Source organism: Chenopodium quinoa, unplaced genomic scaffold (assembly GCF_001683475.1).
Source record: "Chenopodium quinoa cultivar QQ74 unplaced genomic scaffold, ASM168347v1, whole genome shotgun sequence".
In the NCBI taxonomy this organism is placed as follows: Eukaryota; Viridiplantae; Streptophyta; class Magnoliopsida; order Caryophyllales; family Amaranthaceae; genus Chenopodium; species Chenopodium quinoa.
This window is the reverse complement of record NW_018743327.1, coordinates 1961648-1973144: the sequence shown is the minus strand read 5'-3', so window position 1 is coordinate 1973144 and position 11497 is coordinate 1961648. Positions and strand designations below refer to the sequence as shown.

Sequence of the window (11497 nt, the reverse complement as noted above, 5' to 3'; positions counted from 1 at the left end):
GAAAATAAGAGTGAAAATTAGGAAATAAGAGTGAGAAAATAGAAAAATAGGGATAATTTGGGATATTTAGTAAAAATTTACTTACTAAAAAAGAAAAAAGTAGGAATATAATTTTGAAATACCCAAAAAAGAAAGCAGGAATGTAAAAAGGGGACAGAGGAAGGATTATTTAATTTTTCCTAAATAAAATAGGTGGAAAACTTTTTAACCAAGAAATGTCATATATCAATCATAATTTCACTTTTCGGCATTAAAATAATATTTATTGTGACTTGTGAATATTAATTGATAAATGAAAAATAAGAATTATTGTGTAAAAAATAATTTAAGACAAGGAGAGTAATATTAAAATGAAGAATGCCTTAAATTAACACATGAAATTCAAGTACACGATTGAACTAACCCACTTGCAATAACATGATATATATATATATCAATGCAAATGTATCACATCTCCTCTAAGGGATTTATTATAGTAATGCTCACACGTAGTATATAAATTTAAGAAAAGTTAAAAATCCCTTAAATATTTTATATATTTAGGCCTCATATTGATCAACCTGATCAGTTGCAGCAGCGAGAACATCGGCAGCTTCAGCAATGTGATCTTCATGGCAGCAGAGGAAAGATTTATTTATATGCATAGGGCGAGAACAATCAGGGCATGGCATACTTCTTGGAATTCTCATACCAGAGGGAAACTGAATCCTATGACATGGATATTCCTCCATATGAAGCTTCATGTAATGATTTCCGAACCCCACATCAAATCCGTCTGTTATAGCTAGTTTCTTCCACTCCTCCAACTCTTGAAGGGTATTCATGGCCACCTTATTTTGGCCGTGGACAACAATTCTCGAGCCTTTGGCTAGCACTACCCATCCGCTGTGTGATTTGTCATGACTATGGAGCTTTTGTATCTCTTGCCATATGGTATCAGCATGGTCATAAAGGTTACCTAGTTGGATTTTTGAGTAGATCATGCTCTCGATTCTTGTCCAGAAATACCAAACAGAGTCCTGTTCTTGCCAGCAGTGGCTCAGCTGCTCCATTATTATAGAATCACAAATCCTCTGCACGTTCTCCTTGTTATGGCTCCCGCCAACATAGACCATTTCAAGAGGAATTCGCAGGGTTCGCGCTACAGCTCGTGCCTCATTAGTGAATTGTCTGATCCATTCCAGGTCGTCGCCTCCATACAAGAGAATGTACTTTTCTTCTCTGATCTGATAAGCAACATTCAATCGATGAGGATCAGTTATGCAATCTTACTTGAGAGAATCTAAAATTTTCATAAAGTTTTGTAAAATAGTGAACGAAAAATACCCATTGCAGAATATTTTGATCAATAGCATCAACAAGCAGTTCAAGACTCCATGTTTCCTGCTCCCAAAGCACCTCCTCCCTTGCGCAATTAAACGGGAAAGCTTGATTTTTCCAGATCCACATCATATGGATAGCATTTGAGTTCACAATTTTTCCCCGAGGATCTAGCACTACAACCATAGGCTTACCATGAAAGTTTCAATCATCTTTAAAGAACTTGATGAGTGCATCTCCGGTCACTGTAAAATCATGAATAGAGTACCAGGGCATTGAGTCTCTTAATTTTCGAAACTTCTGATTCATAATATCCCATTCATCTGGGTTTTGTGTGCCAACGACAGGGATCCAGACAATCTCATATTCGAGGGCTTTCGATTCTCCGTAACTTTCCTTGAGAATGCGCAGCTCTGCAGGAGTGATATCAAGGCGGGATAGGAGTAATAGCACAGTTTTACCCCTCAAAATCTCTACATCCCGGAATTCCAGACTGAAGCTTCGAGCACAATCCATTTTCGTTTCATCAGGTTTTTCTACGCGACCGTCATATAGTGGACGATCATTTATTTTATCGATCAAGGTCTTGAGGATTTTCATGTTGTCCAAATGCGACATTTTGATGATTTTCTTGATCTCATTATATTCTTCAATTAGCTTTGCGTCCTCTGTAAAGAAAACAATGCATGTCACTAGAGCTAAATATATATATTTTTAGGTATTACTCCGGGATAACAAATTATAAATGTGATAGAAATCTCACTTCTAAGCTTTTCCAATTTAGAATTTCCTGTCTTGAGCATAAAGCTGATCTCTTCAAGCTTTTTCAATTGAGCTGTGGCTGATATTAAACTGGCAAAAACAAAAGAAAAAATCTATGAGAAAGTCTCATATTCTTGATTATATTCTTCCATTACACATCGTATAACTGCATAGTGAGTTTACTTACTCATATGACATGTTTGCCGTATGTGCTACAGCAAGAACCGCACTTCTTATTACCAAATAAGCAGCTATAGGAAAATCCCTCATTACATCCTTGACCTCTTTCTCGGCATCAGGATCTTGGATATTAGTTATATTTGCTAGCTCTCCAAAATCAAGAATGCACTTGGTGGCTTCTAATGCTTCGGTTAATAATTTAACATTAGCATCAAACTGGTTTTTGTCAGCGCCTTCATCCACCCTTAGCTGTTCCCTGAATTGTGTCAGTGCAATTGCAAGGGAGTTTGAATCTTTAAGTTGATCGCGGAGCCATGAGGATCCACAAATCAAAGCAGCTGCTGCGACTGCGATCACCACCTTGACATCCCAAGAAAAGTTATGCAAAATCTTCAACACTTTGAGGGTTGTATCGTGTACGCTGCTGTTACTGACCTCGCTATTTAACTGAATCTGCGCCAGTTTTTTAGGTGTTGTATTCAGAAAACAGTCGACATATTGACATATTGTGTATGTATGTCTTTAAATCAGGATGTTTCTATATAATACGAGGGTGTTTGGTTCATTATATTTCATACTAGAAAGGTGTTGATTCTAAAACCGATACTAGTTTAAAGTTGTTAATGTGGAATGGGTTGTATTCTTCATTAATAGAATGAATTGGGAATCCATGTATGGGATAGAGTTAGAGTCTTTTGAATATGAGATTCCATTACTAATAAACTCAACCAAATTAAAAACTGGATGGAATGGATTCTAACTCCATTCCAAATCCAACCAAACCACCCTTAGTAGTTCAAGAAAAATGTCACCTTTGATCAACTGACCACGATATAAAAATGTTTTATGATAGCAAATTTCTTTAACTAAATTAAAGTGGGGCAATTAAATGAACGAATTAATTCCACTTGTTTATAAAAGTAATTTCATTTCGCCATTACAAATAACCCCTCAATCACAAAGTAACCCATCAGATCATTGCGTAACCCAAGTTGCTTAATTAGAAATTAAACTTTTATGCAAAGTGGCTACACCATTAACTAATTGTGTGGATATATTAATTTCCTCCCTTCTATTAATAGTTTAGCACTTGTCTTTGCCTTTTAAGAATGTTAAACAAATACTTCACCATACCCATTTAGGCAAACAAATACCTACTTCATTTGCATGGCAAATATTCAAAACAGCCTTACTTTTAAACACTTGCTTGTTTCTTAGCTTTAAATTAGGATTTTTTTGACAATAACCACCATCAATTGTGGGTGATTCTTTAAAATTTACCACCCACGGTTTTCCAAAACACTAAATTTTACCACCTACATTTTATGAAAATTGTAAAATTTCCCACCAAGAAGTGTTAGGAAAGTCTTATTGATTTGAAAAAAAATAGGTGATAAATTTCAATAAAAAAATTGATGGTGGTTATTACAAAAAACACCAACAATTGTTGGTGGTTATTATTGTCAAAACCTCTACTAGTTTATGCAATGTATCACATTTTTTTTTCTTCTCTCTCTTTCTTTTTCCCACAACAAAAAATCTTTGTTCCCTACGATGTGATGAAATATTAGAAGAAAGGATAAAGTGTATGTACATAATGTTAGTGTCTAACATTTGAACTTCAAAAATTGCTTAGATTTAAAATAATGTTGGTGCAGTATTTGAGAAGATTTTAATCAAGCTATTGGAAAAGTGGATAAAATAATTAATACTCTGAGTTGCAAAATATAAATATTATTTTGAAAACAAGATAAAGTAAAGTGACAAAATTAAAAAAACAACACATTGTGACATTGTTTAGACATGATTAACAATATCTAACGAGAATGTATCACCAAAGTCACATGAATAAAATTAAAATTATTATCACATGTTTAGACATGATTAACTATATATTTATTTTAACCTTTCGTCCGAAAAATGAAAATCTATGACGATTTTATATGAGAAATCTTGTAAGATTAAAGACAGTATAAACTTTAGGCGGCTTACTTTGATCTTTTACATTAATCTCAAATCCATTTTTCTGCTGTAATTATATTATATGATTTTTCCCTTGCAATCTACTAGCTTTGTATTTTAAATTAAGCACAATTATTAGATGTTTTCTTATTTAGTCGTCACAGATAGGTAATTAAGCGCGTGTAGAGCTAGTACGTAACCTAGTGTGAATTCACTTCTATTATGTGGTGTCAGCCTAGAAAAATTTTTGTCCTCCCCTTAGACTATAACACAATTTTGAATCAATACTTCAAAATTATACAGTACTATTGAAGTATAAATTAGTGATTTTAACAAATCAATCTTATAATCAGTTCATTCAAAATTTTCCTTATTACAACAAGATTACATTCTTTATTGATAAATCTTCTCATCTACAAGACTACAAATTTAATATTAATTACTCAATTTCTAAAATTATTACTACTAACTACATATAAACTCCATGATAATTGAATAACATCACATTACTATAATTGCATGTATTAATATTGTTTTACTTTAAACTTTCTAATATTCAATCATCAGTATCTTTATTTTAACACATTAAATTTAGATATTTAATTATTATATTGTTTTAAACTAATAATGTTAATTACTTTGTTTCAAAAAAAAAAAAAATTGTTAATTACTTAAATTAGCACACATTGCCTATATAAATTTTTTGTTTTTAAAAAAAAAGAAAAAAAAAGCTTGTATTACATATATAAGGTAGTTTAGAGTTCAATCATCATATTTAAATATAGAGTTCAATCATATTAAAAAGTCTCCTAACTTTTGTTTATTATCTCCCCTTCCCACCCAAAATAAAAAAAAAAAAAAAAAAAAAAAAAAAAAAAAAAGGGTACCTCAGCAGAAATCCTTTCAATTATGAATGGAGATAAACGATTAATGTCGTCAAAAACTCGGTCCTCCGGATAATCCTATACGAAGATCAGAAACAGATATCAGTAATAAACATGCAAATTTGATGTATTCCTACAAAATTTAGAAAAACAATTAGTTATAATATAAACGTGATACCTCTAAAACCGGTGTTACAGTATAGGAAGCATTACTGAGCCGGAGCATATTCCCAATAAGATTATACAGAGGTATGGTGTAAATATGATCAGCATCAGGTTGGTGAAGCTGCTCAATCTGTTTGAAGAGAGCAGAATTATCAAATAGCGAATAGAAGCTACTGAAATTATCATAGTCGTCCATGGGGGTCGCTCGTACTCGATTCGGGGCTTACGCCAAGGTGGCTATAAGCCTATAAACACAATACACTTTCGAGTTTTAGTTAGTTCAGAAATGAGAAATCTGAGAATGTATTTGTGTGTATAGTTTTTGTAGTTTACATACTCACGTTTTTATAGCATTTTTAAAGAATAAAGCAACGTGTATCTTTTATTAAAGTTTAGTTTGTAATTTTTAAAAATATAATCTTTGATTGTTTAATGGAAAACTTAGATTCCGTTGATGAATCACGTTTAACCATTTCACTGTAGGAGTCCGGGATTAATTAAAGATGTTGCTTTAAATAAATATATTCAGTATCAGTATGGTAGATGGAGTGATGAATAATAATAGTATAATACTGTGTCTGCAAAGATCCGATGACCCAACTCCAAGATCCAAAGCTCGAGTATATAACCCGCTTTGCTCCTATCGGCCAGATGAGAACCTACACACAGAAAAGAGATTAGCTAGCCCCGGGTGAATCCAGGGATAACCACTCCGATGATTAAGTCAGTAAGTGTTTAGAAGATGAAAAGAAGAGAGAGAATTTAGAGAGAGAAAGAAGAGAGAGAGTGTGTAATAAATGCTACCTTTCTTATGAGATAAAACCTCATTATTTATAGCTTGATTAAGTGACAAGTGGCTGCGTAATATGCAAAGTAATTTTCGCCACGTGTCAAATTTGAGGACGACACGTGTCAATCGTCGACAAGCCAATATGCACACTCATTCCATAAATGCCGATATGAACCAGAATAGCTGATGAACCGGATCCAAGTAAAATATCGGCCTACCATACAACATCTGTCTAATGTAAATATCTACCCATACAACTAGCCCCCCAAGTGAGTACGTTGAATATACAATTGACGTTCTCACTTTGATGTATTGTATATTTGCAAATGTTTTTTAAGATTTTTATTACACTTTTTTCTTGCTCTCTGTTGAGCATTTTTTTTTTGTTATTGGTGTACGTGAATATTTAGGATGACTTCTTGTATATTGTGTTTTATGTGGAAAGTAAATATCATGGGTATGTAAATTATTACCGATAGAAAATGAACATTCGAAAGGTATTGGCGAAAAATCTCCGGTTTTCCCCCCAAGTAACCTTATTTGCCGTTAGCAAACAAGGTTCACTTGACATACTTTATATATAAATTGGGTGGGTGCGAAAAAACTCCGTTCCCCCCCCCCCCCCAAGTTACCTTGTTTGCCATTAGCAAACAAGGTTTACTTTAAATATAATTTGGGTGGGAGCGAAAAAACTCTGTTTTTCTCCCCAAGTAACCTTGTTTTCCGTTAGCAAACAAGGTTTACTTTAAATACAATTTGGGTGGGAGCGAAAAAACTCCGTTTTCCCCCCCAAGTAACCTTGTTTGCCGTTAGCAAACACGGTTTACTTTAAATATAATTTGGGTGGGAGCGAAAAAAACTCCGTTTTCCCCCAAGTAACCTTGTTTGCCGTTAGCAAACAAGATTTACTTTAAATACAATTTGGATGGGAGCGAAAAAACTCCGTTTTTCCCCCAAAGTAACCTTATTTGCCGTTAGCAAACAAGGTTTACTTTAAATACAATTTGGGTGGGAGCGAAAAAACTCCGTTTTCCCCCCAAGTAACCTTGTTTGCCATTAGCAAACAAGGTTTACTTTAAATACAATTTGGGTAGGAGCGAAAAAACTCCGTTTTCCCCCAAAGTAACTTTGTTTGCCGTTAGCAAACAAGGTTTACTTTAAATACAATTTGGGTGGGAGCGAAAAAACTCCGTTTTTCCCCCCAAGTAACCTTGTTTGTTGTTAGCAAACAAGGTTTACTTTAAATATAATTTGGGTGGGAGCGAAAAAACTCCATTTTCCCCCCAATTAACCTTGTTTGCCGTTAGCAAACAAGGTTTACTTTAAATACAATTTGGGTGGGAGCGAAAAAATCTCCGTTTTTCCCCCAAAGTAACCTTGTTTGCTGATAGCAAACAAGGTTTACTTTAAATACAGGGTTGGCAGTTGAATGTTTGAATATGTGCCACTTAAACTTTTGAGCGGGAAAATTATATAAATATAGGTCACGTGTCGCTAATCCGACGAATTATTTTTCAAATTCCCAAGTTACTTTGGCCGTTGGATTTCTGACAGTGTGTCATGTCAAATGTTACCTTTTCAACTTCCTTTTTAACCCCTTATTTTTTTTACTTCACATTTTCACGCTTTTCTCATAAAAAATTAGTTTTTTTTAAAGCAATTTTTCTGAGAGAAAACCGCAATCTTTATTCGATCGTCGCAACTTGTGGAAGCAATTGGGTTTTGCCGGACTTGTCGTTTTGTTGAAGCGCAAGCAATTCTTCTTTGCGCTATTGCTGTAATCGAGTAGTTTAATGTATTTTAAATATTTCAATTTCAATTTGCATGTTTTAGAATACATTCGCTGCTGTCTATTTTTTAGTTTCTTAGTTGGTTTATTAGATGTCCAATAGTAGTGTCGAGGAAGAACAACCTACTCTTTGTACTGTTAGGCGTTGTCTTATTAGACAGTCTTTGGGAAAAGATCTCGGCCATAATAAAAGGGGAACTTCATCTCTATCTGATAATATTGACGACCCTTTTCAGCCGTTATCAGAGAAAGAGCAAAAGGAGGTCGTATTGGCAGATTGTGAAAGGGCACGACGCCCTACGAACCCTAATATTCCTGAGGACATTGAAATTCTTGATATTGAACCCATGAGTGTCCGATATCATTTACGAAGCTTTGCCGACAAACCTGATTTTGATCAATACGGAACCAGTGTTGGAAATATTCATATTAAAACTTCAACTATGCCAAGAGCTAAGTCAACTGGTTATCAGCCTCAGGCTGCAGATGATACAGCAGAGCCTAGTGCTAGGTTTGAACCAAGTTCTAGGCCTGAGCCCAACAAGAGGCATGGGCAGGCACAGGTTATAAGTTCTTCAAGCTCTGAGTCCGAAAAGGGTTCAAAATCTCATGTTCACGATTCTGCTGTTAAATCTGTATTAAACGATGAAGACGATAGCGAAGAAGAGGTAAACCAGGGTGACAATGTCGAAATCCCTGAAAGATCTGAGATGATTGACCACATGGCTCAAGTGACGAATGAGGAAATCTTGGACGAGGAGTATAACTCTGAGACCGATGAGGCTGATTATCGGCAACCTCTTATTTTGCCTTCTAACAGTTTGGTTGCTGAAGCTAGTGTTAGCGGTAGTTGGCTACAACTTGCCGAGGAAAAGGATTACTGCCGAAAAGCAAAAAGATTATATCGTCTACCAGAGGGGTATGAGTTAACTCTTCCGCCACCCTCTGCTACCGTTCTTGATTGTCCTGATGGTCATGTTGCTATCTACGCCAAACACTTTGAATTTGGCCTCCGATTTCCCCTTAATCCCTTTATTGCTAAAATTTTTAGGGCTTGGAATGTATGCTAGGTACAAGTTACTCCTCCTACTGTTCGTGCTGTTGTTGCACTTTCCTGGGTTTTGTTATTTAAAAATTTCCCATTAACATTGAATTTATTTAGGAGGTTAATAACCTTGAAACGTGATGGACAATCGGAAGGTTGGTAGTCATTGTATACAGCCTCCCATAAATTTACTGTAAATCCGAAATTGACAAGCTGCAAAGGCTGGCAAGATAAATTCTTTTTTATGAGTGTTCCAGAATATTTTCCTATCCGAAAAACTTTCTTTCGGCCTCATCCTCGTTTCGGTCATATTGCCAAAAGAGATCTTGGCCCCCAAGAGCAAAAGGCCTTTGATTATTTTGATGTCGTTAGGGTAAATGTCGACTGGGGAAAGACTCAGGTTGTTCCCAAAGTGTGGGTGCCAAATGTTAAATATATTTCGAGCAACGCACCGCTATCGTATATTGGTCTATGATGGACTGATCCTATGGTACTAGCCTTACATATTATTATTGTCCTTTAGTTGCTTACACTTTGCTACTATTAATTTATATATATATATATATATATATATATATATATATATATATATATATATATATATATATATATATATTATTTTTATTGCACACTTATCAGCCTTTGTATTTATTAACGATTCTCGGTATATGTAGGTCCAAAGAACCTAGACAAGGAAGCTCTCGGCTTATCATCTGACGGAAAAAGGGTGATTTCCCGCTGTCCCCCATCTCCTAGACCAGCTTTGGAAACCTTTTCTTCTTTTTGTTCACGTGCCCCTACCCGTAATCCTAAAAAAAGAGCATAGGAGATGGATGATGAGAACGTAAGAAGAAATCGGTGTCTTACTTCACTAGGTAATAGAAGCGGTGGTAGTGTCGCTGCCGTTTCAACAAGAATGAAGGACGAACCAACTTCTAAGCGTTCTAGGGCCGATACTCAAGAGCAAAAGGCCCCTTCACTCCCTTCTGGCCTTACTGTCGAGCCGTTAAACCCAACCACTAGGTAAGACACTGCATTAGCTATTGTCGGCCTATCATCAACTCATTGAACGCCTTCATGAACAAAACATTTGCTGAACTTCCCCCATCAACTAACTCCTCTTCACATCGGCCCCGTTGATTTTTATTATCACGACTAGGGGATCGTCATGGGGAAAAACTATTCCCTTTGCATCTTCTTTTGTAAACATTACATCTGGGATCTGAGACGGCCGCGGGCGATCATTAACATCTAATGCATTAACAATGTGCCGATGTTCTGATAGGTGCTTCTGTGCTCCACTTATCGTTCCTCCGTGAACTGGTCCATCGGTTATTACATCAACTCTTTTTCCAGTGGACGATGGTGGTTGCCCGCTATCTCCTTGTCGGCTTACTTGCCCTTGCCTCTTTGGCCTGGCTTCTATCTGCTGACGCTTTGGCTGCCGATACAATGGTGGTTGACTTCCCCCCGAATGCAGCCGGTATTGAGCGAGATGTCCCCTTCTTATTAATTCTTCAATATTATATTTCAACTGTACACAATCTTCAGTATAATGCCCCACATCTCGGTGAAACATACAATACTTCTTGGTATCCCTTCCTTTTGCTTTCATCGGCATGGGTCTTACCCATCCTTCTCGATTCTGGTTTACAGAATATATTGCAGCCCTTGGTGCATTTAGCGGTGTATACGAATTATACCGCATTGGCGCTTTATTTCCTATAACTTCCTGGCGGCCTCCTCCCCTTTCTAGGGCTGGATTTCTCGGCCTCCCACTTCCCGAAGATCCTCCTTCCAACATCAGGTGAATCCTATCGGTGGAACTAACCCGACTGCTTGTTTTCATCAATTCTTCGCTCTTTATATAGTCATGAGCTTTGTTGAACGCCTCAGCTAATGTTGGCTGATTCTTCCTTGTTAAGTACCTTTTAAATTCTGAGTCATTCAAACCATTCATTAGCGCCATGACTGCTATCTCCTGTTGTAACTTTGGGATTGTATTCGCTTCATTATTAAATCTCCTTATATAGTCCCTTAGAGACTCATCTTCTTTTTGACTAATAACCATCAACTCCCCTGAGGATCTCTGTTGGACACTGATACTGACATATTGTCCCACAAATATTTCAACCAACTGCTGGAAGTTATGAATTGTTCCATTTCCGAGATTATTGAACCAATCTGCCGCTGCCCCAACATGAGTAGTCAGGAACACTTAACACCATACGACATTAGAATTGGTATATAAAATCATATGCCCTTCATATGAGGTTATATATCTACCAGGATCTCCCTTTCCATCATACCGACATGTCGGCATTTTGATTTTTTCCATTAGTTGATCAAGGATACTCTGCGCAAACAGCGATGCCCTCAACTAGACTACTGTTCGCACCACTCCTTGCTGATAAGTCCCTGTACTTTCATCTGGACCTGAGGATTGAACTTCTGATTCTCTGGGAGTCTGCTGTGATCTTATCGGTGACCTTTCATGTCGGCGTCTTTGTGAACCTCCAGCCTGGTTGAACTGACTGTCATGAGTTATAATCGGCACCCCTCCTCCATCTTGGGTTGCCCCCGCTTCCTTCCTTTTTCTA

At 36.4% G+C, this 11497-nt stretch overlaps 3 protein-coding genes across 3 annotated transcripts; all 3 read right to left on the bottom strand.

The window, feature by feature from the left end:
• Nucleotides 1-391: 391 nt before the first annotated feature.
• LOC110737386 (protein SIEVE ELEMENT OCCLUSION B-like) lies at nt 392-5567 on the bottom strand. Its single transcript, XM_021917740.1, has 6 exons — nt 5287-5567; nt 5112-5186; nt 2270-2715; nt 2084-2172; nt 1327-1988; nt 392-1226 (listed from the first exon to the last, which is right to left on the bottom strand). The coding sequence occupies exons 1-5, from the start codon at nt 5467-5469 to the stop codon at nt 1525-1527; spliced, it is 1257 nt and encodes a 418-aa protein (XP_021773432.1). The 5' UTR covers nt 5470-5567; the 3' UTR covers nt 392-1226; nt 1327-1524.
• LOC110737463 (protein SIEVE ELEMENT OCCLUSION B-like) lies at nt 540-1506 on the bottom strand. Its single transcript, XM_021917823.1, has 2 exons — nt 1327-1506; nt 540-1226 (listed from the first exon to the last, which is right to left on the bottom strand). The coding sequence occupies exons 1-2, from the start codon at nt 1504-1506 to the stop codon at nt 540-542; spliced, it is 867 nt and encodes a 288-aa protein (XP_021773515.1).
• A 4441-nt stretch (nt 5568-10008) lies between the features above and the next one.
• LOC110737462 lies at nt 10009-11220 on the bottom strand. Its single transcript, XM_021917821.1, has 2 exons — nt 11184-11220; nt 10009-11087 (listed from the first exon to the last, which is right to left on the bottom strand). The coding sequence occupies exons 1-2, from the start codon at nt 11218-11220 to the stop codon at nt 10009-10011; spliced, it is 1116 nt and encodes a 371-aa protein (XP_021773513.1).
• Nucleotides 11221-11497: the final 277 nt, after the last annotated feature.